Here is a 26,862-nt window from a genome sequence, read left to right as displayed (position 1 = left end):
CCTCCTCCTCCCTTCACCACCCCTCTGGCCTCCCGCCCGGCTCTTCGCCCCGCCCAGGGCTTGCAGGGAAAGGAAACCGAAAGTGCGCGGCAACGGGCGGGGTCGCCGACCTGTCCCGGCCGAGAGCCCCAGCACCAGCCGGCGGCGGGGAGTGGACGCGCCGGAGCCAGGTGAGTGGCCACCGCCCCGGCCCCGCACCCGCCCCTGCCCCGCGCCGCCCCGCCACTGCCCGCGCTCCTGCCCGTGCACAGAGCCCCGGCGCTCCCTTCACGCCCTCGGAGCCCCTGGCCCTTCTCCCCAGCGCCCCTTTCATCCCCGCAGCCTCTGGCGTTCCTTTCACCCCCCTCGGAGCCCCAGTACTCTCTTTAGCGTCCCCCATCCCCTCAGCTCGCCCAGCACCTGTCACGGCGTCTGCCCATCCCGGCGCCCCGGTCACCCGCTTCTGCCCCTGGCCTCACCATCTCGGTCCCCTGTCCCCCACCCCTGTCTTCTGCCGCCCCCTGCTGCTACAGCCACCCCTCGTCTCTCTCTGGCCTCGCCTCCTATCACCTCATTCATGCCCCATCTTCCACAAAACATCCTCAGCGCCCCAGGTGCTGCCCCATCCCTACTCGAGTGCCCCCCCCGATGAACTGCGCCCCACCCTCTGCTTTCCGAGGCCCCCATACCTCTCCAGTTGTCCCCCGAGTCCGCCGCCTCAGCCTGAGGATGGCACCTTCCTTCACAAGGCACCACAACAGCCTGGCTCTGCTCTCCCTTGACCCCATAATACTTCCCTCAGGAACAGGTGTGCCCCCGCCTCCTCCAGGACCCTGAAGACCCCCCCAACCCAGCTCTTCTGACCTCTTGCCTCCACCTCTGTCATCCTACCCTGGTAACTACCATTCTCCTCTAATCCTGACCCCTGTGCCAGCTTGACCATCACTGATTTTCTTCTTCCTGCCCTTTAGGCCTTGATTCCTCCCCCCCCCAAAAAAAAAAACACTTTAGTCTGTTTTTATCACAGCATTTCCTGTTCCTATACTCCCTTCCTTTCCTTCTTGCCTTTTCTTTCTAACATTTCTTTTTTTTTTCTTCCATTTCTTTTATCCCAGGAAATTTCTAGGTTTCTATTTTAGTATCTTTCAACAAGAGGAAGAAGGAATTTTACCCTCAGAGAATTTTTTAAAACCCCAAACTCTAAATATTGAACCTGGGCCATGAGAGCTGGGTTTGATAAGATGAAGGAAGAGACTCACCAGAAATATTCCCAAAGGGAAGGAAAGGGACTCCTTTTTCTGATGAGGATAAAAGCTACCCCTCATATAATGCCAAATCTATTCACAGTTTCCAAGTATGAATATTTTAAAAAGTGAAGACAGTTTAAAAAATCCAGTTTGCTGAGGACTCTGAGTCACCTACTTTTTCGCTAGCCCTAGGCCACATGATGTTTATGAGTTGGATTGAGAAGTTCCCTTAAAGGGGCTTCCTCTTCCTCTTATAGGACCAGTGTCAAAAATCATCAAGATAGAAGAAAGAGGAGAAAGAAAGAATTGGTGATTTCTAGCTGATCCAGAGAAAACAGCACCTCGCAGATGCCAAGCCTCCCGGTTATTGAAACATGTAATTTCTTTCTCTTAATTCAGTAGAGTGGAGGGCTTAATCATTTGGCTCCGCTCCAAAGAGTAGGATAAGTGATAGCTGCTCACTAATTATTTATAAACTATAGAATACTGCAAACTATAGAGTACCGTGGAATATAAATGCCAGATAGAGTGGTGAGTACATGGTTTGGGGTTAACAAAAATGTACTCCTTTTTGCCCTGACAACAGTATTTGTCTGCTTTATAAGAGAGGAAAATGAAACCTAGCAACCAATTAAGTACCTTGGCTAAAGGCATAAACCGAACAGTAGTTGTGAATGAGAATTGGTGACATTCCCTCTTCCCCAAGAAAGTGCAAGGGTAAAGGGAAGGGGAATTTCACCCTTGGGGAAAATCACCCAAAATTGTGAATTTAATGTTTTGTGTCACAACTGGACATTCACAGAGTTGAGCACTTGTGCTCTTGATTAAAATCTGCATTTAACTCTTAGTTAACAGATTGTTAAAATGTTAATAGAGGCAGAAAGCGCTGGCTTGATGGTGTTTGGGTTTTTGCTGCTAGATGCTGTGTTTCAAGGGCACTGATAACTCTGAATCTGTGCAGTTTTCCAGATAACTGAAAGTAACGTGAACACGGAGAAATTCAGGTGACTCAGACATGGAGGAAAGAAGACCTCATCTGGAGGCCAGACCCAGGAATTCTCATACCAATCACAGAGGTAAGCAAGGTTTCCTACCTAATGAGAAGGAAATTCTAGTAATATGAGAAGAAAATTAGGTTCTGTATGAATGAGCAGGCCAACCTCATATTGCCTGCATCTCTCAAGTAGAGAATTCCTTAGCTATAGTATGAATGACTCTGAAAAACAGACAGACCTCCACTTTCCCTAAGAGAGCTGATGAATGGGTATAGTTACTTTTGCAAAAATAGTAATAGGGTTTCAGAAATGGAAATAACTCTTGGTGTAGAACAGCACTATCCAATAGAAACATAATATAAACCAAAAACAATTTTTTTATTTTCTAGTAACATCATTTTAAAAAGTAAAAAGAGGTAGACACCTTTTTCGGCCTCTACCCGTCTGCACCCAGATGGTCAAAAATAAAAAGTAAAAAGAAACATGTTATTTTTTAATTTAATACTAATTTTAAAAATTTAATACTTTCACGTCTTATTTAACATAGTATAACCAAAATATTATTTTATTATAATTGAATTTATTTCATTATCATAATACTTCAATAATTTTAATAATATTTTTCTTTCTCCCAAATACTCAAGTATTATCATTTTAAGATATTATCAACATAAAAAAATTTTAATGGGTTATTTAACTTTCTTTGGTATTAGTCTTCAAAATCCCATGTGTGTTTTATACATCTTAATTCAAACTAGCCACATTTCACATGCTTAACAGACACATGTGGCTAGTGGCTATTGGAAAGTACAGGTCTTGAGTCCTAGGCATCAAAGCAAAGTTAGTTCCAAGAGCATCACTTGACTAAAGGAATTGTTCTGTGTGCTCAGAACTTGCTAAAACAAAACAACCAAATGCTTTCCTGCTTTCCTTAAGTTTACAACATGTCTTCTGAGTTTTAGCTATGGAACAAATGAGGAAGAACCGTGGGATTTTATTTTATGAGCTATGTGAATGTTGAAAGAATGGGAAACAATACAATTTTCCATTATTTGAAAATATAAAGTCTTCTAATCAGACCAAAATATTAAAAGTAGAACTTCTGATATTTTAGGAGTTTGAAAAGTAAATGTGAAAGTAACAATTATAAAAATTTAGAGTTCAGTTATACAGCATTTATAGTTTACAAAGTATTCCTTTATGTTGTCACATTAAAATTTCTGTACAAAGTACAAAACAAAAAAAATGTACATAAATGGGTTTAGCATCTAACCTCATGAAATGGGTATGATCATCTCAAATATAATGTGCATGTGAAGCTTTCATAACATTCTAAATCATTAAATCATTGTATACAGTCTTACTTGTTTTTAAAATCTCCACATCATTCTTTTGAGTCAGCAGAATCGGTTTTAGCGAAAAGGAAAGTGAAAAAACTGAACTTCAGATATGTTGGGCAAAGTCATTTATGAAATGGTTGGCAGATCAGGGAAGATGAGTTTGGCTTCATCCACAGAGTGATGTTAGCTTTCCTGTGTGTACTGGGTGTGTTCTCCTTACCACTCACCTCCCACACCCACTTCCTGTTTGAGGGTTGGTAATTGATAAGTACTGTTTGGATGAACTCGTGCTCTAGAAAGGAAGAAAGCTTGAGTTTCATTTTTCAGTTTCCTGAAACAAAACTTAAGTTTCATTTTCCAATTTCCTTCAGTCTATTAATTAGCTCAAAAACATCTTGGTAAAGAAAGTCTTACCTTTCCCTTTCCAATTCAGACTTCATTTGCTGATGCTAGGCAAAGTTTAGGTAGTATTTCCCTTTGTGATTTTGTTCCACTTGATGTCTCTATTGCCTGTTATAATTGTTTAGTGGTAGAACCAGTGGCTCCCTTAGAATCAATAGGGTATTCCCAATAAAAGATTATTATTACTGCTACTAAGTAATAACTAACATTTGCTGAGAGTTTTTTGTGTGTCAGGTACTATACTAAGCATTTTGTAAACATGTCATCTTTACAAAAACCCAGAAACTGAAACTTAGAGAAATTATGCAACATGGCCAGGGTTATACAGTGAGGAAGTGACCAAACCAGGATTTGAACCAGGTCTGTTTGGCCCTGGAACTCATGTTCTGACTATTGTTTGGTATTGGCAAGAGATTACAAGCAAAGAGCTAATCTTTTCAACCCTCTGATACTTAAGTCCCAGATTGTGAGGATTAAATGAAATACTATATGTATTCATTCTCTAACATATATTAAGCACTGAATAAATGTTCATTCCTTTTCTCTTTTGCATCCTTTGGAAAAAGTGCTTTCATAATCTATACAGCAACAATAATTATCTTTCATTTATTATACAACTTGGTAGGAATTTTTCTTTCCAAATAAAACCTGAGTTCCTTACTTGTTTTGGAAAAGTAGAGCATGTTCATTGCTATCCAACAGGGTTTCCTTGCCCCTTGACTCCTGTGCTTACCCAGTATTCCATTTGTGTTTAGGGCCTGTGGTTGGAGAATTACCACCAAGAGCTAGAAATCAGGCCAATAACCCACCAGCCAATGCTCTCAGAGGAGGAGCCAACCATCCCGGAAGGCATCCTAGGACCAACAACCATCCTGCTCTTTATCGGCAAAGAGAAGAAAGATTTAGGGCCATGGGCAGGAACCCACATCAGGGAAGGAGGAACCAGGAGGGACATGACAGTGACGAAGCTAGAGGCCAAAGACATGATCAGGAGAATGATGCCAGGCGGAGAAATGGCAACCAGGAGGATAGGAACCACAGACCACCATGGTCCAGTGAAAACTTTCAGCAATGGCGGACCCCCCACCAAAAGCCTGCAGAACAGTCACAGCAGGTGAAGAAACTGGGCTACAAGTTTCTAGAAAGTCTTCTGCAGAAAGACCCCTCTGAGGTGGTCATCACACTTGCCACAAGTTTAGGGCTGAAAGAGCTCCTGTCTCACTCTTCCATGAAACCCAACTTCCTTGAACTCATCTGCCAGGTTCTTCGGAAGGCTTGCAGTTCCAAAATGGACCGGCAGAGCGTTCTCCATGTACTGGGCATATTGAAGAACTCCAGATTCCTCAAAGTCTGTCTGCCAGCTTATGTAGTAGGGATGATCACTGAACCCATCCTTGACATTCGAAACCAGTATCCAGAACACATAAGCAACATCATCTCTCTCCTCCAGGACCTCGTAAGTGTCTTCCCCGCCAGCTCTGTGCAGGAAACTTCCATGCTCATTTCCCTCCTGCCAGCTTCTCTTAATGCTTTGAGAGCCTCTGGCGTTGACATAGAAGAGGAGACAGAGAAGAACCTGGAAAAGGTGCAGACCATCATTGAACATCTACAGGAAAAGAGGCGAGAGGGCACTTTGAAAGTGGATACCTATACCCTAGTGCAGCCTGAGGCAGAAAACCATGTTGAGAGCTACCGGACCATGCCCATTTACCCTACCTACAATGAAGTGCACTTGGATGAGAGGCCCTTCCTTCGCCCCAACATCATTTCTGGAAAATATGACAGCACTGCTATCTATTTGGATACCCACTTTCGACTCCTGCGAGAAGATTTTGTCAGACCCCTGCGGGAAGGCATTTTGGAACTTCTCCAAAGCTTTGAAGACCAATACCTGAGGAAGAGAAAGTTTGATGACATCCGAATCTACTTTGATACCAGGATTATCACCCCCATGTGTTCATCATCAGGCATTGTCTACAAGGTGCAGTTTGACACAAAACCACTGAAGTTTGTTCGCTGGCAGAATTCCAAGCGATTGCTGTATGGGTCCTTGGTGTGCATGTCTAAGGACAACTTTGAGACATTTCTTTTTGCCACTGTGTCTAACCGGGAGCAGGAAGATCTCTGCCGAGGAATTGTCCAGCTCTGCTTCAATGAACAGAGCCAACAGCTGCTAGCAGAGGTCCAGCCCTCTGACTCTTTCCTCATGGTGGAGACAACTGCATACTTCGAGGCCTACAGGCATGTCCTGGAAGGACTCCAGGAGATCCAGGAGGAAGATGTCCCCTTTCAGAGGAACATTGTAGAGTGTGACTCTCATGTGGAGGAGCCAAGGTATTTGTTAAGGGGGGGCAGATATGATTTTGCTCCCTTAATAGAGAATCCCTCAGCCACTGGGGAATCTCTGAGGAATCCTGAGGGCTTGAGACGTTCTGGGATTAATGTCTTAGACCCTAGCCAGTGGCCCTCAAAAGAAGCCCTGAAGCTGGATGACTCCCAGATGGAAGCCTTGCAGTTTGCTCTCACAAGGGAACTGGCAATTATTCAAGGACCTCCCGGAACAGGTAAGACAGAAAATTTTTCAGAGCCCATGACATCTGCCCTATGAGATAGGCAAAGGAGGTTTGACCTGAGGTTTCTAGAATGTCTCATTTAGAAACATTTCCCTGAAATGGGCATAAAAGTTGTTTATAAAGTAGCTGCTTATAGTGATTTTCCAGTGGGGACCCATTGGCATGCATAGTAGTAAACCAAAATCACAAGATTAGAAAAGACTGCTAGAGGTCAAATTTAGGGAGATGCATTATCTGTGCTTCACCAAAGGATATATTAATTTGTTGAATTTCATATTATTTTCAATTAAATAGTATCAAATATATAATACCTATGTGCTAAGCACTGTTTACCTGCTTTATGTATGTTAACTCATTGCATCCTCACAACAACCCTGTGAAGTAGAAAGTAGAAACCATTATTAATACTATTTTATTAATACTAGGCTGAGTGAGGTGGCTCACACCGGTAATTCTAATACTTTGGAAGGTTGAGGCAGGAGGATTGCTTGAGCCCAGAAGTTTGAGGCCAGCCTGAGCAACATAGCGAGACCCCATTTCCACAAAAAAATTTTAAAAATTAGCCAAGCGTGGTGGTACACACCTGTAGTCCCAGCTACTACTAGGGAGACTGAGGCAGGAGGATCACTTGAGCCCAGGGGTTGAGGTTGTAGTGAGCTATGATGACGCCATTGTACTCTAGCCCAGGTGACAGAGCAAGACCCTGTCTCAAAAAAAAACTTTATGTAACAGAATAGTGTAAGGTTTTAAGAACGGAATCCATGGGAGGGGCAGCGCAGTTTAAAGTCAAAGTATCTTTTCTGGTTTTGGCACTAAATGTAAGGTTTTTTTGGATTGGCCAGCGCCAGAGAAAGAAAGATGAGCAGAGTTAAAAGGGATAAGTAAAGAGGCTTTATTGGGACATTTTTGGGTGGGGGTAACAAGTCCCAAGAGAGAGACCTGGGCGAGCTTTACGGGACCTATGGAGTGAGACCAGATAAGTCGTCCCCCCAGAAGTCTGTGTGGGCTTATATATGTTTTTAGGGTTGGGGGATGGGAGTTTTTCTGGAGGGATAGTTTCCGAGGGAAGAGTGAGGAATTTTTTTGTTTTAGTTTTAGGGCGGGTATTGAGGAATAGGAGGGGCTTTTTCTTTTTTCATTAGGGAAGGGAGGGATGCCTGCCACCAGCCTTACAAATAGAAAAGTTCTTTCTGATAAGCAACACCCATATCATGGAAAAATATGCATGATTTAAAGTGATATTTTGAGGGCTTTAAAGGGAATGAGGGGAATGTACCAGCTTATACTCCCACCAAGAATGACTTAGTGTTCCTATTTCCTTACATCTCTTCCAGCATTGTTGTATGGTATTAGTCTTTTTAATTTTTGCTGATCTGAGAGGTTAAAATTTTTGGTTCATTATTAATTTTATGTTTTAATAAATAGTGTTATAGCTCTTTTAGAATTTGTCTAGTAGGTTTTCCAGTCCTCACGGGAAGACCCCCCCCCCCAAAAAAAAAATTTTCTTAAATAAATAAATAAATAATGGTTCATTTTTATTTGTTTGTTTGTTTTGAGACAGAGTCTCACTCTGTTGCCCAGGCTAGAGTGCCGTGGTGTCAGCCTAGCTCACAGCAACCTCAAACTCCTGGGCTCAAGCAATCCTTCTGCCTCAGCCTCCCGAGTAGCTGGAATTACAGGCATGCACCACCATGCCCAGCTAATTTTTTCTATATATTTTTAGTTGTCTAGCTAATTTCTTTCTATTTTTAGTAGAGACAAGGTCTCACTCTTGCTTGGGCTGGTCTCAAACTCCTGAGCTCAAGCGATTCTCCTGCCTTGGCCTCCCAGAGTGCTAGGATTACAGGCGTGAGCTACTGCAGCTGCCCATTTTTTTTTTAAAGGTCCTTATCTCCCTCCTCCCACCATCCTAGTTAGTTCCCTTCCCTAAAGCAAACAATGTTATCATATTCCTGTGTATCCCTCCAGAGATATGCTCTGAATATTCAAACAAATGCATACTTACATTTATTACTTCCACTTTCTTTAAACCTGCTGTGCTCTAAACACTACTCTGCACATTGCTTTGCTCCCCTATAAAATATCTTGGAGATCCTTTCGTATTAATACATATATTGTTTTACTCTTGTTTGTGACTGCATAATATTCCATTGTGTGGGTAGATCACAGTCTATTTAACCAATTCTCTGTGGGAATATTTACTGTTACAATCAGTAGTTTATTGAATAGCCTTTTGTGTGTGAGTCATTTCACACACAAACAGAATATATCCAGGAGAGAATTTCCTAATTGGGTCAAGGAGATATACATTTGTAATTTTAATAGATATTGCCAAATTGTCCCCTGGCAGTGTGTATCACAGTGGTTACTTTGTATTTGTTGAATTAAAAATGAGATTAGACATCCTTTCTTGTGTTTAGTAGCTATTTATATTTCTGCTCCTGTCATATTCTTTGCTTGTATTTCTGGTGAATTTCTTCTTGTTATTGATTTGTAGGAGTTTTTTGTATATTCAAATATGCATATTACAAATAATTTCCAGTAATGTTAGCACTTGAATGAGGACTCTAATTCCAAGTTTAATAATCATTTCATACTGTTGTAAGATACACACGCCTACCTGTGAGTATGGGCGAAAGTAGTAAAGGGGATCATTTTGGGGTGGAAATTCCAAAAAGTATTTTACTGTAAGGGGAAGTAAGCAATGGGACGGGATAGAGTAAATATTGAATTAAAAAAATTTCTTGGCCTGGTGCGGTCGCTCATGCCTGTAATCCTAGCACTCTGGGAAGCCAAAGCAGGAGAATCGTTTGAGCTCAGGAGTTTGAGAGCCCAAACAAGAGCGAGACCCTGTCTCTACTAAATATAGAAAGAAATTAGCTAGACAACTAAAAATATATAGAAAAAATTAGCCGGGCATGGTGGCACATGCCTGTAGTCCCAGCTACTTGGGAGGCTGAGGCAGAAGGATTGCTTAAGGCCAGGAGTTTGAGGTTGCTGTGAGCTAGGCTGATGCCACAGCACTCTAGCCCAGGCAACAGAGCAAGACTCTGTCTCAAAAAAAAAAAAAAAGATTTCTCTTTCCTACTGAGATCCTTATCTCATCCAGTCCTCCAAACTAGAAACCTAGGAGTTATTCTTTTCTGCTCACTCCCCACTCCCCATCCCTGCCAAATTATTACCAGGTTCCAATCAATTTTATCTCTGAAACTTCTCCCCAGTCTACCTGTTTATCTGCTCTCCATTGCTGGAGCCAGGCCTTGATCTTCACTCCGAAGACGGCAGGAGTCTCCCAACCAGTCCTCTCCATTCCCTCTTGCCCACTCTTGCTTAATTGTCACTTCCCCAGGAAAGCCTCTCCCATTGACTAGGCCAGAATCACAGTTATATGTTTTCTTGATCCATATATTTCTCATTTATCACATTTATGATTTTATATTTGTTTGTGTGATTAATTATCTTTCTCCTCTACAAGTCTGTAAGGTCCAGGAGGGGAGAATAAAGAACCATGTCTGTTGTATCTCTTGCACCTATCCCAGTGTCTGACGCCTGGCAGGCACTCAATAAATATTACTTGAAGAAAAAAAACAAAAGGAAGAAATTATTACTTATCATGCTCTTCTGAAATCTGATTTTCTTGTATCACTACCTCACTTAACTTTGGGTTTTTTGAGGACAGTGGTTATTGTACTCAGCCTGACATAATGTTAGAATTTAGCAGTTTGTAGCCTAATTAATTAATTAATGGCCAGTTACTAAAGAACTGATAACTCTAACTCCAATGTTGATTTCTAAGAGTTTTCGCTTCCTATCACAAAGGCAAGTCCACCGTGGTATATGAAAAGCATTTCTAAAGAAGTTGCCCCATAAGATTGGAAAAAAAACATATGTGTCATCAGTAGATTAGTAGGGAAGTGACTGAAAAATACCTACAGCTGTAAAAAAAAAAAAAAGATGAGAGAGAGAGGGGATTTTCTTTCATGTACAGATAGAGAACTACCTCCGAAATAACATTAAGTGAAAAAAACAAAGCAAGATGTAGAACAGGGAAAATAGTCTGCTACTATTTGTATCTCAAAAAGAGGGCCGGGCGCGGTGGCTCACGCCTATAATCCTAGCACTCTGGGAGGCCAAGGCGGGTGGATTGCTCGAGGTCAGGAGTTCGAGACCAGCCTCAGCAAGAGCGAGACACCCCCCCCCCCCCCCCCCCCCGTCTCTACTAAAAATAGAAAGAAATTATCTGGTCAACTAAAATATATATATAGAAAAAAATTAGCTGGGCATTGTGGCGCATGCCTGTAGTCCCAGCTACTCGGGAGGCTGAGGCAGTAGGATTGCTTGAGCCCAGGAGTTTGAGGTTGCTGTGAGCTAGGCTGACGCCATGGCACTCACTCTAGCCCGGGCAACACAGCAAGACTCTGTCTCAAAAAAAAATAAAAGGAGAAGGCTAGAAAAAGAATATATGTTTGTATTTGTTTATATATGCATAGAAAGACTCTCTCTGGGAAGTTATACAAGAAACTGGTATCACTGGTTGGCAGATGTGCAAGGAGGACTTTTCACAATATGCCCATTTGTGTTTCTTGTGTCTTAAACCATCTCAATGTATTTCCTTTAACATTTTTTTTAAATGATTTTGCTCTAAGTAATTAATTACTCCTTTTAGAAAGTTTCTAAATTTTTTTTAACTCCTTTTTTCTTATTTTCTAGGCAAAACCTATGTGGGTTTAAAAATTGTTCAGGCCCTCCTAACCAACGAGTCTGTTTGGCAAATTAGCCCCCAGAAGTTCCCCATCTTGGTTGTGTGTTATACGAATCACGCTTTGGACCAGTTTCTAGAAGGTAATGTCTGTAGGCAAAATTGTTCTCTAGCAAGATGTTTATAGTTGAACCATTGCAACTTTAGTAACTTTCTACTGGTCTTTGAATAAAGTCCACATCCTTATCATGATCTGCAAGGCTGTGTGTGATCTGTCCCAGCCAGACTCTGAACTACATCTCCTATTTCTTACTTTGTTCTCCCTAATTCCAGCAACACTGGTTATCTTTAGTCCTTGAATTCCTCTAGCTTCTCTCTTGGCTGGTGCTGTTCCCTGCCTGGAATGTACTTGTTTCCCTCTCCCTTTCTCTTCATCTTGAGCTCATCCAGCCTGGCTGGTTCCAACTCATTTTTCCAGTCTCACCTTAAATCTCTCTTCTTCAGGTGGACTTTCCCTATTGCTCCAAACACAGTTAAGTCTCCTTTTGTGGTTTTTCTTTTTTTATAGTCTGTTTTATGTGTCTCTACTCTAGATGATAAACACCATAAGGGCTGGTCCTTTTCTTGCTGTATTCACAGATCCTGGCACATACTAGGCACTCCAATGCTAATTGCATTAATGAATAAATAAATACGTGCTTTTCATTTTGCTTAAAATAATTATTTTCCATTCTTCTACACCCCCTTTCACCTAGATAAATCTTCTTTATTCTTAGAGTCTCAGTTTAAATATTAGATCCTCAAGAACAGATCCCCAACCCACACCACCCAGATTAGGTAAGGTCCCCTGCTATCCACTGATGGCATCATGTACCTACAGTACTTACTACACTTTCACTGTTGTAATAAGTTGTTTAATGAGTATCTTCTCTGCTAGACTGTAAGACATGGGAACAAATCAGGAACTGAGTCTGTGTTTTTACTGCTACATCTTCAGAACTTGGAACATCCCTGGAACATATAAGCAATTGGCATATCTGCTGAGTGAAGAATGCTTAAAATTACACTTGCTTTGTGCTGGGCCCTAGCTAAGAGATGTAAAGATATTCTTTCCTTTATCCAGACTATAGCCCTGTAAGGAAGATATTGTTGTCTCCAAATCACAGAGAAACTAAGACTCACGTAACTTGCCCCAGGTTTACACAGCAGTAAGTGGTAGAGCCAAGATTTGGGTCCCCTATTGTCTGATTCCAAAGCCAGTGCTCTTAAGCACTGTGCTTTACTGCTCTGCAGGTCACATCTTCTCTGGGGCCTTCTCGTTCATTAATGGGATACATTTCTTGTAGGCACAAGTTTGTTCCCTAAGGGACCAGCTGAGACAAGATCCCAAACACACATGGCTTTCATCTGAGAGAACCCAGCATAGCTCCTCTCAACCCTACCATACTCCACTTTACTCCGCAGGCATCTACAAGTGTCAGAAGACCAGCATCGTGCGGGTGGGTGGAAGGAGCAACAGTGAAGTCCTGAAGCAGTTTACCTTGAGGGAGCTGAGGAACAAGCGGGAGTTCCGCCGCAACCTCCCCATGCACCTCCGAAGGGCCTACATGAGTGTGAGTCCCAGCTCTGGAATATCTCAAGGGGACCTAAACAAGATAGTGACTTTCTGGGTAGGCAGCCCAGTGTAGATATGGAGGTTCCTCAAAGCTCTGAAGAACACAGGTTCCTTTCAGCATTCCATTCTGCTGGTCCCTTGGCGTGACCTTTGCCATAACAATCCAAGCTGGAGAAAAGACAAAGAAGGGCACAGTGCCCCTCCCCACCCCTGCCAGGACCTTAAGCTCCTTCCCCCAAACCACCCACAGCACTTCTGATTACAGCCCATTGTCAAGGAAATGTGCCCAGCCAAAAATCTGAGTTTTAAATACTAAAGAAAAGAGAGAAGCCAGGCATGGTAGTGCATGTCTGTAGTTCCAGCTATTCAGGAGGCTGAGGCGGGAGAATCGCTTGAGCCCAGGAGTCTGAGGCTGCAGTGAGCTATGATTATGCAATTGCACTCCAACCTGCACAAAAGCGCAAGACCCTGATTTTTTTAAAAAAGAACAGATACTATGAGGCTTGAAGTCTCTGCCACAGTATCCTTGGCCTATTTTTCTGTTGTACATGTTTAGCATCCAAAATGCTCTAAAACCTAAAATTTCTTGAGCACCAGCATGGTGTTCAAAAGAAAGGCTATTGGAGCATTTCAGATTTTGGATTTTCAGACTTGGAACTCTCACCCAGCAAGTATAAATGCAAATATTCCAAAATCAAAAAAATCCAAAATCTGAAACACTTCTGGTCTCAAGCATTTTGGATAAGGGATACTCAACCCGTGTTGTTTCCTTTTCTTACTGATTGGTGGGAGTCTTTTTAGACATTTTGGATACTAATCTTTTGGTTTCAAGACCACAATAATGTGCCTTGGGAAATTGCTTTGTTGACTGATCTATTTATTTATTCTCCGTTCTCACTGTTCCTGTCTTAGCTTTGTTTTCCCTCAAGGCAGGGTCTGAGTTTGGGGGATAACGGCATTTCCTCATCATTTCTTCCCCTCTATTCTTGGCAGATTGTGACACAAATGAAGGAGTCAGAGCAAGATCTTCACGAAGGGGCCCGGACCTTGGAGTGCACCATGCGCGGAGTCCTACGGGAACAGTTCCTGGAGAAGTACATCTCCCCCCAGCATTGGGAAAGCCTCATGAATGGACCGATGCAGGTAGGGGGATGCAGGTAGGGGTCATCCTGGGGGACATAAATATCTCCCTTGCCTCAGGACTAGGGGGGAGCCTCCAGCAGAAACAGCCATCCAAAGCTTTAGTTATTTAGTAAACTGAGGGTGCTACAATGTGAAAAGTTCCCTTTCATGATGAGAGGAAGCTGAGTGTACTGAAATAAGACTCTGGAATTAGATGGCAGGATTTGAGTCCTGGTGTTACTCTGGGCAAGTTATCTTATTTTTCTGTACCTGCTTCCTCTTTATTAAAGTGGAGATAATAAGAATTAAGTGGAACCATATGCAATTGCCAATATTTATAAATCTGACTTACAAAATGGTACCTTCTTACAAATTAGCTTAATTCTTATATGATTATTTGTATAAGTAAGCTAATATTTGTAAACTTCTTGATTTAACCAGTGTGCTATTAGTGTTTGTTAAGTGAAATAAACAAAATTATAACCAGAGGCAACCTAGCACATATAGAGAGCTTGGGAGCTGGGCATAGTGGCTGTAGCCTATAGTCCCAGCTACTCAGGAGGCTGAGGTGGGAGGATCACTTGAGGCCTGGAGTTCGATCACCTGAGGGATAATAGCGAGACCCCCCATCTCAAAAAGAAGAAAGAGAGGTTAGGTTGGGAGTTAGACCTCAGTCATGCAGACTGTGTGACTTGGGCCAGTGTGATCCCCAGCAGTCACATAAGGATAATAATGCCTGCCTCCAGAGGATATTGTAAGAAGTAACTGAGACAATCTCTGTAAAGTGGCTGGCCAGGGACCCAGTGAAATGGTAGTTCTGTTATTGGGTTGGTGATTTCCAGGGTTACAAACCCAAAAGCTTAGAGAGGTCAATCAGGTCCTATAAATAAGTGAAGCAGCCTAGATGTGAAACATTAGGAAGTAGAAAGGAGTATGGCAAACTGGAAGAGGGGTGGCAGCAACCCAGCTCCAGCCATTTGTTGCCATTCACTAATGGAATGGCTCATTGTTGCCATAGCTCCTGATTTTGTCAAGAGAGGCTAGAAACTTAATAATTTTTAAAATTCTGTCAAGTCATGTTAAATGTTCCAGTTGCCCAATGGATGCCAGTTTGCAACCTCTGAATTTTTGATCGTTTAGAGAGACCCTGCCTTCACATTGGTTGTCATAGAATCCTCATGAATGATAATTCTTCCTTCCTCAGGATAGTGAATGGGTTTCTTCCCAGCGTTGGAAGCATTCCATGATGTTGGAGTGGCTTGGTCTTGGCGTTGGTTCTTTTACCCAAAATGTTCCTCCAGCAGGACCTGAGAATACAGGTAAGAAATGCGTGTCTTCCTAGAATCACATCTTAAGGTAGAATATGGTAAAGACCAGAACAGCAGGACTTAAGTGTAATGCCCAGAATACATAAAGAGCTATGAATCAACCAGAGAAAGACAAATAGCTTAACACAAGGAAAACAGAAAAAAGACTTAATAGGCACATCACAAAATAGGAAATCCTACTGTTCAGTAGACATATGAAAAGCGCTCATTAGAAACTAGGGGAATTAAAACCATAATGAGATGAGACCGGTGCAGTGGCTCACACCTGTAATCCTACCACTCTGGGAGGCCAAGGCGGGTGGATCGTTTGAGCTCAGGAGTTCAAGACCAGCCTGAGCAAGAGCGAGACCCCATCTCTACTAAAAATAGAAAGAAATTATATGGACAACTAAAAATGTATATAGAAAAAATTAGCTGGGCATGGTGGCACATGCCCGTAGTCCCAGCTACTTGGGAGGCTGAGGCAGGAGGATTGCTTGAGCCCAGGAGTTTGAGGTTGCTGTGAGCTAGGCTGACGTCATAGCACTCTAGCCTGGGCAACAGAGTGAGACTCTGTCTCAAAAAAAAAAAAAAAAAACCCACAATGAGATACTATTACATGCCCACTAGATTGACAAAAACTTTAAAATTTAATATAATCCCATGTTGATGAGAATGTAGAGCAGTGGGAACTCTGATACATTTCTAGTGGTGATATTTAAATTGGTACAACCACTTTATGATAGCAGGAGAATAGAAAAAAATCAAATGTCCATCAGCATTGATCCATCTACAATGGATGGATCAATTTCAGTCTACTCAGATAATGAAATACTGTACAGTAGTGAAAAAGAATGAATCACAGCATATAGAGCAACATCTATGAATCTCAAAAACATACTGAATGAGGAAGGCAAGTTACAGAAAAATATATACACTAGACAATATGTTATTTAGAGATACGTAGAACGTATGTGGTAACATTATTTTCTTTTAAAAGGGGAAATAAGTAATATAAAATTCAGATTGGAAGGGCCCACAAAGGCCTTCAAAAAAATTTAGTAATTTTTCTTCTTTCTTTTTTTTTTGAGACAGAGCCTTGCTCTGTCACCCTGGGTAGAGTGTAGCAATGCCATCATCATAGCTCACTGCAACCTCCAACTCCTGGGCTCAAGTAATCATCCTGCCTCAGCCTCCCAAGTAGCCAGGACTATAGGCATGCGCCGCGATGCCCGGCTGATTTTTCTGTTTTTAGTAGAGATGAGGTCTTGCTCTTGCTCTTGCTCAGGCTGGTCGTGAAGTCCTGAGCTCAAGCAATTCTCCCACCTCGGCCTCCAGGAGTGCTAGGAATCCAGGCATGAGCCACCACAGCCAGCCTAGTTTTAATTCTTAAATTGAGTAGAAGGTACCTGGATATTGATTTTATGTATTTTTTTTATCCTTTAAATTGTATATTCTCCTTTGTGTATTTGATACAATTAAAACTTTTCTTTAAAAGGCATACATTCATATGATTTTTTAAATGTAACACATGCAACAAAAAGTATTTAAAGAAACCTAAATGTTCCTTCTCCTCTCATTCCTCCCAGTTTTCTTTCCCAGAAGTAACTACTTAAACCCTTGGGAATGTCTTTATGCATCTGAGCTCTTATAGGTGCCCTCTTCCATCCCTTAGCTTCAAGAGTCTCCATCTCTGTCCTGCCTGTTTTCCTTTCTTAGCCCAGGCAGAAGGGGAGGAGGAGGAAGATGGAGAGGAGGAGGCTTCACTGATAGAGATCGCAGAGGAGGCCGACCTGATTCAAGCAGACCGGGTGATTGAGGAGGAAGAGGTGGTGAGGCCGAGGCGTCGGAAGAAGGAAGAGAATGGGGCAGACCAGGAGTTGGCTAAAATGCTTCTGGCCTTGAGGCTAGACCACTATGGCCCCGGGACAGAAGCTGGACAGGAGCAAGCTGAAGGAGAGTGGAAGGTAAATTCACTTCCTTGGGGCCCTTGAAAGCCCCAATGGAATGGGAAACTGGAGTTCACTTATTATTGCCAGGTGGTTGTGGGTTAGACTCTGTTGAAAGAGGCCTGAGAGTATTCTGACCACTTCAGTTTCCCCCCACTTCTAATACAATATATTCACTTCCTTCTCACAATTAGCTAATATACCCATATTACAACCTACCCCCCAGTATAAGATGAGTCTGATTCCCCAGGATATAAAAACTACAGCTCTTCAGAGGGGCCTTGGCAAGAAATGTCAACTTAGAAAGGCAGGAAGCAGGTAGCCAACTGCTTCTCTAGAACTTTTAGAAGACTGTAACACATATGAGTTGGGTCAAACATTTAACGGTCTCAGCGCTTTGTGCCTTCAGGGGTGTTATCTTCTTTACTTCAAATAAGTCTGTGAATGTACATTAAGATTTTAGAGGATTAAAGTAAAACAATGAAGCAAACCCTCCAGGCTGGACGGAATACTCATCCTTCATTCACCCTGGAATTTGATACTAAACCCAGTTGTCCTCACAATTTACCGTGCCATGTGTTACTATGATGATAGAGGACTAGATACTCAAAATAACACTTTGTAAACCTCACTGGCAATTTAGCAACTTTCAAGGGCAACTTTGGATACAGTTTTCACCTGACTGCTGGTTTTGCACCTGATCTAGTTCAGTTCAGCATCACTACATGTGGGCAGAGTCATGATCTCAATCGCTAGAAGCATGGACTAGACATCCCTCTGCCATGTGGCATCAGGAGGGGTGGGTTTGTTTGGTTTTGAAGGAGGGGAAAGTCTTTAATCTGGTGAAATCTGTCTCATATACCAACCCTTCTAAAGGTTCATGGCCTCAGACTCAGTGACAGAGCCAGGAGAGAGCATTTCTCATAAATAGTGCCTTTCACTCTGGCACTGTTGAAGGTACTGTGTTGATATGATGGCATTAGGACCACCATAGCAGGCCCTGTGGCAAGTCCTGTGCTCAGCATCAGTTGTTAGACACTGGTAGTACAGCATTCAACAGGGGAGACCCACCCCGACTACTTTCATGACACATACATTCTAGGAATGAGAAACAGACTGTGGTCAAAAGATGTTTAATGATAACTAGCACCAGCACTATTGTGCTTTCCATGTATTTACTCCTTCAGTAAAGCCAACAATCCTATGAAGAGGTACTGTTATTATTCCCATTTATAGAAGGAGATGCTGAGGGACATAGAGGTTAAGTAACTTGCTTTAGATCCCACAACATAAAGAGGTAGTGTGTGGCTCTGAACCCAGGCAAACTGGCTCCAGAGCCCTGTGTAACCACTCTGCAATGGAATAGCTGTTGGGACAATGAGACACTTGAAGTTCATCAGGCATGGCAGCCTCTTTTCTTATGTGCTGTGGCCCCCACCTTGGGCATAGAACTAGGCCTGCCTCTGCTCAGATGGCACCTTGCCTGCTATTGATGTCTACAGATCCAGCGCAAACAGAAAAAGAAAATGAAGAATAAAGTAAAGGATGAGCTTCGTAAACTGAACGCCATGACCAAGGCTGAGGCTGATGAGATCCAGGATGTCTGGCAGCTGGACCTCAATTCTCGCTGGCAGCTTTATAGGTACTGTGCCCCATGCCCAGCCAGCCCAGCCAGCCCCTGTAATTTCCACAGGAGTTCCTTTTCTGTTCTCAGAACACCCCCTCCCCACTTCCCACACCTTTAGTAATGTTAACTGGTTGAGCACCACCACTGAGCTGAGTGCCAGGGATGCAGCCATGGTTACAAGAGACACTTGCTTTACCTTCCTGGTGCTAAGAGTCATCCAAGGAGATAAATGAGTCACATAATTCCACAGATAAAAAGCTACAAATGGGCATAAACACTAAGAAAGAAAAGAGCAGAGTACTAAGCATATTATGTGGGCACTAAGCTAGTCTGTTACCCAGGAAAGTGGCCTTGGAGGCATCATGGGAAGGATGAGCAGGTATCCTCAAGGCCAGTGGAAAGGGGGAGCAGATGGAGGTTGAGGGGACCACATAGCTAAAGGCCGAGATGGGAGGGAGCCTGGCTGTCTGAGAAACTGAAAGAAGGCAGCCAGCTCAGCCGTGGCGCAAAGAGAGGTGGCCCGTGAGGTCAGAGGAGATGGGAGCAGGGGCCAGACTGGGCAGGGCCTCACATGGCTGAGGTGAGGAGCATGGATTTTACCTAAAAGCAGTAGGAAGCCATTGGAAGGTTTTGCAGCAGAGTAGTGACATTATCTGTTTTACTTGTGAAACGTACTCTGTGGAGAATTAGGCAAGGGGAGGGGACTCAGACAGGGATGGTACAGGAAAAAGTTAATGAGAAATTCTTCCTGAAGCTTTTGAAGTCTTACTCTTTTCCCAATAGTCAACCTTTGCTCTTTATCCCATTCCCTTCCTTAGCTCTTGACTACTTTGCATATTTGTTTTTTGGGCATTTTGGACTTTTGAGTCTCTGTCTATCTGGGTCTCCCTTCTCCTTCCCCACCGTTACTGTGACCTGTGAGCTCCTCAGGGGTTCAGGGTTTAACTTCATACACTGGGCACACTAAAGGGGGTTCCTCCACCTTCTCAAAGAGCACATGTCTTCCTTTCCCTGGTTCTTCCCATTCTCCAGGCTGTGGCTACAGATGTACCAGGCCGATACCCGCCGGAAAATCCTCAACTATGAACACCAATACCGCACATCAGCAGAGAGACTGGCTGAGCTGAGACTCCAGGAAGACCTACACATCCTTAAAGATGCCCAGGTTGTAGGAATGACAACCACAGGTAAGAGAGTGCAGGGAAATTTACCTGTTCCAACCAAGTTCACTGTGGTGCCAAGATTCTGATAGATTATCTAGGACAGTAAATAGAAGCATCTTTAGTAGGTTAGAGGAAAATACCATGAAAAGCTATTGAAAGCAATCCATATTTTGGAAACTCTTGGTGAAATTCACCCACTTGGCTTTGCTGAGTTTGAAACTCCAACAATGACCCATGTGGGTATGATGCTCTAGAGACCACCCAGCACTCATTCTCTCACTTGATGACCACCACAGCCCTGGACAAATATAAGGACTCAGTTGTCACTGACCCAGGTTCAGGAAAGGTACAAAAGGGGACTCCCGACCAGGCGCGGTGGCTCACGCCTGTAATCCTAGCGCTCTGGGAGGCCGAGGCGGGTGGATTGTTTGAACTCAGGAGTTCGAGACCAGCCTGAGCAAGAGCAAGACCCTGTCTCTACTAAAAATAGAAATAAATTATATGGACAGTTAAAAAGTATATATATAGAAAAATTAGCCGGGCGTGGTGGCGCATCCCTGTAGTCCCAGCTACTCGGGAGACTGAGGCAGGAGGATCGCTTGAGCCCAGGAGTTTGAGGTTGCTGTGAGCTAGGCTGATGCCACGGCACTCTAGCTCAGGCAAGAGAGTGAGACTCTATCTCAAAAAAGGGGGGGGGCAGGACTCATGGAGAACCAGTGGCCCTGTGGGTCCTGTGCCTAAGCTCAGAGGACCTCCCTCTTCTTTTCTGACTTGAGGTGCTGCCAAATACCGCCAGATCCTACAGAAGGTGGAGCCTCGGATTGTCATAGTGGAAGAAGCTGCCGAAGTCCTTGAAGCTCACACCATTGCCACGTTGAGCAAAGCTTGCCAGCACCTCATTCTGATTGGGGACCACCAGCAGGTAAATCAGGAGCCCTGGGAAGAGGGGCTGGCTTTAGGGGGTGGGATCAGAAAAAAGACCCTAGCCTCTCTGCTTCAGTAGTCCTCAAGCTTGTTAGTGGCTTTTTATGATTCCTTTCCCTCAACCACGTTCAATCTAAGAACGGGTGCTGTTAGATTTGGAGTGTATTTTAGAGATAGCATCATCTATTTCACCCATTCCCTCTGCTATTTTCCTAGTCACTGTAGCCTCTTAAGTGGGCTGTTACAACAGCATGTGCCTCAGTCTCCCTGCTTCCATTTTCGCTGCCCTCTGATCCACTCTGCATAACAGAGCCAAAAAGTAAAAAAAAAAAAAAGGTAGATCAGATCATGTCACTTCCCAGCTTAAAACTCTCCAGTGGTTTCCCATTGCACTTAATATAAAAATCAAGCTTCTTACAGTGGCCTACAAAGGGTGATGTGATCAGATTTCAGCCTGTTTCTCTGACTTCATCTCATTTGTTCACGGTGTTCCTACCCGCCCAGGACTGGCTTGTCCAATGACTGAATAACTGGTAACTCCCCCCATACTGGTGTCTACTCAGATGTCACTGTTCAGAGAGGCCTAGCTAAAAAACACAACCCAATTTCAGACACTCTGTCGCATCCCCCTTAGTTCTATTAATCCTTAACTCTTGTCACTATTAATCCTTAACCTGTCAGCACCTAGAATAGTGCTTGGCACTGAGAAGGCACTTCAGAAACATTTGCTACATGGATGGATGGACAGATGGTTGGTTGGATGGATGGATGGATGGTTAAAATACGTTTCCAATAGAGAATCCTCAGCCATGTTTCTCCTCTTAGCTGCGCCCCAGTGCCAACGTGTATGATCTGGCCAAGAACTTCAACCTTGAGGTGTCCCTTTTTGAACGGCTAGTGAAAGTGAACATTCCCTTTGTCCGGCTGAATTACCAGGTGAGAAGCTGGGCCTCTGTTATTTCCAAATGCCCAGGAAAAGGCTCCTGGGAACCTGTCAACTGCCAGCAAGAGAGGTCTCATAAAAATAAAACGGGTTTAGTCATGAAATGATTGTCACACTTACTGTTTTCTGTTTTAAAATACCATAGTATTTTGTTGAATTTTTGTTGAAGCTGTTTACATTATGCTTTTCTCCCAATTATTCTTTTCAAATGTGACTGCCCTAGATTTTCTACCAGCAACCTAGTCTTTAGAGAAATTGTCCATTTGTCCTCTGCTCATGTTCCTAATGACGTACATGTGTTGTTTCAGCACCGCATGCGCCCTGAAATTGCCCGCCTCTTGACCCCCCACATTTACCAGGATCTGGAGAATCATCCTTCTGTTCTTAAGTATGAGACAATTAAGGTGAGTCTGTCCTACCTGATTTTTCTTTGATAGTGTCAGCAACCTAGAAGGCTGTATTTTCCTCAAGATGCAAAAAGGCTTTCAGAAGGGAATAGAGGCTGGGCACGGTGGCTCACACCTGTAATCCTGCCACTCTGGGAGGCCAAGGCGGGTGGATCGTTTGAGCTCAGGAGTTCGAGACCAGCCTGAGTAAGAGTGAGACCCCGTCTCTACTAAAAAGAAAATTAGCTGGGCATGGTGGCGCATGCCTGTAGTCCCAGCTACTTGGGAGGCTGAGGCAGGAGGATCGCTTGAGCCCAGGAATTTGAGGTTGCTGTGAGCTAGGCTGACGCCACGGCACTCTAGCCTGGGCAACAGAGTGAGACTCTGTCTCAAAAAAAAAGGAAAAAAAAAAAAAGGGAATAGAGCCAGCTTTTTAAAAAGCTGGTTATTGGGAAGAGGGGTAGTATAGAGATTGAGAATACAGACCTAGGTTTCTGAATCCCAGCTCTGCCACTTAGTAACTGTGTAACCTTTAGAAGTTATATAAGAATTCTGAATGTCAAGGTCTTCTGAACCACAAGAATAATGCCTCATGCCTCACTGCATGACTTCTTGAAGGAGGTAATGTATGTAAAGCAGTCAGCACAGTGCTCACTGCTCAGTGAGTTAGCTGCTATGCCATCAACTTCAGTCATCATAGCAGCTGCTTGTTCCCTTGGCTATAATGTTTGAATTGTGGACAGCTTTTTAAAATATTAACAAGTATCTTAAAAACTAAAATAGACATAAATTCTTTATCCATTTCATAATTTTCCATGGCCTCAAAATAAAGCATATGGTGACTAACTTCAGAATTCAAGACAGTGATGTGGAGGGTACAAAAAAACCTTCCAAGCTGTCTCTGGAGCAGTGGCCGATGCATGTGAAGAAAGGAAGAAAAAACAAGTGCCATGAGTGAACCTTCTAACATGCCAGTTCTTTTCCTTTTCAGGGGGTGTCTTCCAACCTTTTCTTTATAGAACACAACTTTCCTGAACAGGAAATCCAAGAAGGCAAAAGCCATCAAAACCAACACGAGGCTCGCTTTGTGGTGGAACTATGCAAATATTTCCTGTGCCAGGAATACCTGCCTTCCCAGATCACCATCCTCACCACCTACACTGGGCAGCTCTTCTGCCTGCGCAAACTCATGCCTGCCAAGACATTTGCTGGCATAAAGGTCCATGTCGTGGACAAATACCAAGGGGAAGAGAATGACATCATCCTCCTCTCGCTAGTGCGGAGCAACCAGGAAGGCAAGGTGGGTTTTCTCCAGATATCCAACCGCATCTGCGTGGCCTTGTCCCGAGCCAAGAAGGGGATGTACTGCATCGGGAACATGCAGATGCTGGCCAAGGTGCCCTTGTGGAGCAAGATCATCCACACGCTTAGAGAGAATAATCAGATAGGCCACACACTCCGGCTCTGCTGCCAGAACCACCCTGATACCCACACCTTAGTATCCAAAGCTTCTGATTTCCAAAAAGTGCCTGAAGGTGGCTGCAGCCTCCCTTGTGAGTTCCGGCTGGGTTGTGGGCACGTCTGCACCCGTGCCTGCCACCCTTATGACTCTTCACACAAGGAGTTTCAGTGCATGAAACCATGCCAGAAGGTCATCTGCCAGGATGGGCACCGGTGCCCTCTTGTTTGCTTCCAGGAGTGTCAGCCTTGTCAGGTGAAGGTGCCCAAAACCATTCCTCAGTGTGGGCATAAACAAATGGTCCCTTGTTCCATGCCTGCATCAGATTTCTGCTGCCAAGAGCCTTGCCCCAAGGTTCTGAGATGTGGGCACAATTGCAGCCACCCATGTGGTGAGGATTGTGTGCGATTGTGTTCAAGAATGGTCACTGTGAAACTCAAGTGTGGGCATAGGCAGCAGGTGAAATGTGGTAATGTGGAAGACCTAGCATATGGTTTGCCAGTCAAGTGCACTACCAAATGTGGTACCATCTTGGACTGCGGGCATCCTTGCCCAGGTTCCTGCAACAGCTGCTTTGAAGGGCGCTTCCATGAGCGCTGTCAGCAACCCTGCAAGCGCCTGCTCATCTGCTCACACAAGTGCCAGGAGCCATGTATCGGCGAGTGCCCACCCTGCCAGCGGACCTGTCAGAACCGCTGTGTCCACAGCCAATGCAAGAAGAAGTGTGGGGAGCTGTGCAGCCCCTGCGTGGAACCCTGTGTCTGGCGCTGCCAGCACTACCAGTGCACCAAACTCTGCTTTGAGCCCTGCAACAGACCCCCATGCTACGTGCCTTGTACTAAGCTGCTGGCTTGCGGCCACCCCTGCATTGGTCTTTGCGGGGAGCCATGCCCCAAGAAATGCCGTGTCTGCCACGTGGATGAAGTCACCCAAATCTTCTTTGGCTCTGAGGATGAACCTGATGCCCGCTTCGTGCAGCTGGAAGACTGCAGCCACATCTTCGAGGTGCAAGCCCTAGACCGCTACATGAATGATCAGGATGACGAAATCGCCATCAAGTTGAAAGTCTGCCCTATCTGCCAGGTGCCTATCCGCAAAAACCTGAGGTATGGAACCAGCATAAAACAGCGGCTGGAAGAGATTGAAATCATCAAGGAAAAGATCCAGGGCTCAGCGGGGGAAATCACAACCAGCCAGGAGCAGCTTAAGGCCCTGCTGGAGAGGAAGAGTCTCCTCTACCAGCTGCTTCCTGAAGACTTCCTAATGCTAAAGGAGAAGCTGGCCCAGAAAAATCTGTCAGTGAAGGACCTGGGCCTGGTTGAGAATTATATCAGCTTCTATGATCACCTGGCCAACCTGTTGGAGTCCCTGAAAAAGGTGCATGTCTTAGAACAAGAAAAAGTGAGGACTCGGCTAGACCAAGTCCACGTGTGGCTGGCCAAGAAGCGCTTGAGCTTCAGCAGCCAGGAACTGAGTGACCTCCAAAGTGAAATCCAGAGACTCACATACCTGGTGAACCTCCTCACCCGCTGCAAGATGGCACAGGGGAAGGTGACAGGTAGCCTAGCAGTAGAGGTCTCTAGTATCCGGAATATCCTTGAGAAAACATGTAAATTCACCCAAGAGGATGAACAGCTTGTGCAGAAAAAGATGGAAGCTCTGAAAGCCACCCTTCCGTGCTCTGGCCTGGGCATCTCAGAGGAAGAGCGAGTGCAGATTGTCAAGGCCATGGGTTATCCCCGTGGTCACTGGTTCAAGTGCCCCAATGGCCATATCTATGTGATTAGCGATTGCGGGGGAGCCATGGAGAGGGGAACATGTCCTGACTGTAAGGAGGTGATCGGCGGCTCACATCATACTCTGGAAAGAAGCAACCAGCTTGCTTCTGAGATGGATGGAGCCCAGCATGCTGCCTGGTCTGAAACGGCCAACAACCTGATGAATTTTGAGGAGATCCGGAGGATGATGTAGGAAGATGCTGCACAGTGCTGCCTTTTGCCCTGGCCACCATATGGCTGGGGTCGGCTCCCTTATGAAGGAACCGGTTTGTTTTTTATTATTGTCCTTTAGTATTAGCATCTATTTAAGGATCCACTTTTAGGGCTTGCCCACATGTTTCTAGATTTACCCCTGCGCTAGAGTAAGCACTTTACCTCCAGAACTGAGAGCAAAGTTATCAGATCTCACCTTTTTCTCTTCTGCAAGTTAGTGGACAGTCTCCCTGAAACATGTTTGGGGTTTCCACCTGGGGCCACCTAGTGTTATCTCTGGGTCCTTACTTGGTCAGGTATTCTGCAGTGTCCCCCAGGCAGAGCGTGAGCTCAGTGAAGCTGACTGATTCTAATCGCCAGGCCCTAACTTGCAGGCTAACTCTCATTCTAACAGGCCCAGAGGAGTTGTTCATGAACTGCTTATCCCTTCAAGGAGCACAAAAATCCCTCCTGCCCTCCTCAGGCACCCTCTTTCCAGGAGACATGTAATAAGACAAAGACTTTACCAACTCACCCTGACCCAGTTACATACTCAATGAAAGAGGGGAAAGTGGGACTGCCCACATCTGGGAGCTTATGCAGCAGGCCCAGGCTAACTAAGGAGTGACCCCTGTACCCTTTCCTATGACTTGCACTTTGGGATGGTGGAGGTTTCTTTATCTGCCGTAGAAAAGGTTCAATAGCAGTGCTGGTCCCCTGGGCCCTGAATGGAGCTGAACTCACATTCAGTACCAGCAGCACCTATCCCAAGTGTGATCCTTCATCCCAACACCCTCTCTCGCAGCTTTTGCCTGGGCAGGTTTAGCATGCCAGCAGCTTCTGCAGGCCCCAGACCCAAGCCAGAAGCCAGCCCCAGGCCTGCTGCCTGTGTGCGCGTTCCCTTGGTCCAGTGTTCCTTAGAACAGACACTTAGGTATCTCAGGTCCTTTCTAATGTTGGCGAGAAAAAAGTTCCTTTCCTATGTATGCCATTTTTCCTTTTTTGTCTTTACTATGCACTTTAGCCTATAAAGCCAATTAATAAAAATGACGATTGAGAAAAATCATGATCCATGTCTGTCCTCAACTTTTAGAAGCTGAGGCAGCTGAAGACAGCAAGGATGGGGACAGCAGGTGCTACCTACAATGAGACCATTCTTTGT

General features: G+C 44.4%; 1 protein-coding gene and 1 non-coding gene across 2 annotated transcripts; both read left to right on the top strand.

The window, feature by feature from the left end:
• ZNFX1 (zinc finger NFX1-type containing 1) lies at positions 1-26,766 on the top strand. The gene is made up of 14 exons (XM_045529244.1): positions 1-170; positions 2,188-2,302; positions 4,719-6,527; positions 11,247-11,378; positions 12,700-12,848; positions 13,844-13,993; positions 15,177-15,291; positions 16,999-17,246; positions 18,731-18,870; positions 19,888-20,042; positions 20,795-20,940; positions 21,768-21,878; positions 22,194-22,289; positions 23,263-26,766. The coding sequence occupies exons 2-14, from the start codon at positions 2,242-2,244 to the stop codon at positions 25,699-25,701; spliced, it is 5,751 nt and encodes a 1,916-aa protein (XP_045385200.1). The 5' UTR covers positions 1-170; positions 2,188-2,241; the 3' UTR covers positions 25,702-26,766.
• Positions 7,959-8,020, top strand: LOC123622938. The gene has a single exon (XR_006729677.1). It is a non-coding gene; the product is annotated as a U7 small nuclear RNA (small nuclear RNA).
• Positions 26,767-26,862: the final 96 nt, after the last annotated feature.

Source organism: Lemur catta, chromosome 17 (genome assembly GCF_020740605.2).
Source record: "Lemur catta isolate mLemCat1 chromosome 17, mLemCat1.pri, whole genome shotgun sequence".
In the NCBI taxonomy this organism is placed as follows: Eukaryota; Metazoa; Chordata; class Mammalia; order Primates; family Lemuridae; genus Lemur; species Lemur catta.
The sequence above is the reverse complement of the archived record's forward strand: the minus strand, read 5'-3'. Positions and strand labels throughout refer to the sequence as shown.

Excerpts from the sequence above, each read along its gene's own strand:
- ZNFX1 (XM_045529244.1), top strand. The coding sequence starts at position 2,242 with ATGGAGGAAAGAAGACCTCATCTGGAGGCCAGACCCAGGAATTCTCAT. Across the intron at positions 6,528-11,246 it reads TCAAGGACCTCCCGGAACAG|GCAAAACCTATGTGGGTTTA; the intron begins GTAAGACAGAAA and ends CTTATTTTCTAG. Across the intron at positions 22,290-23,262 it reads TTAAGTATGAGACAATTAAG|GGGGTGTCTTCCAACCTTTT; the intron begins GTGAGTCTGTCC and ends TTTCCTTTTCAG.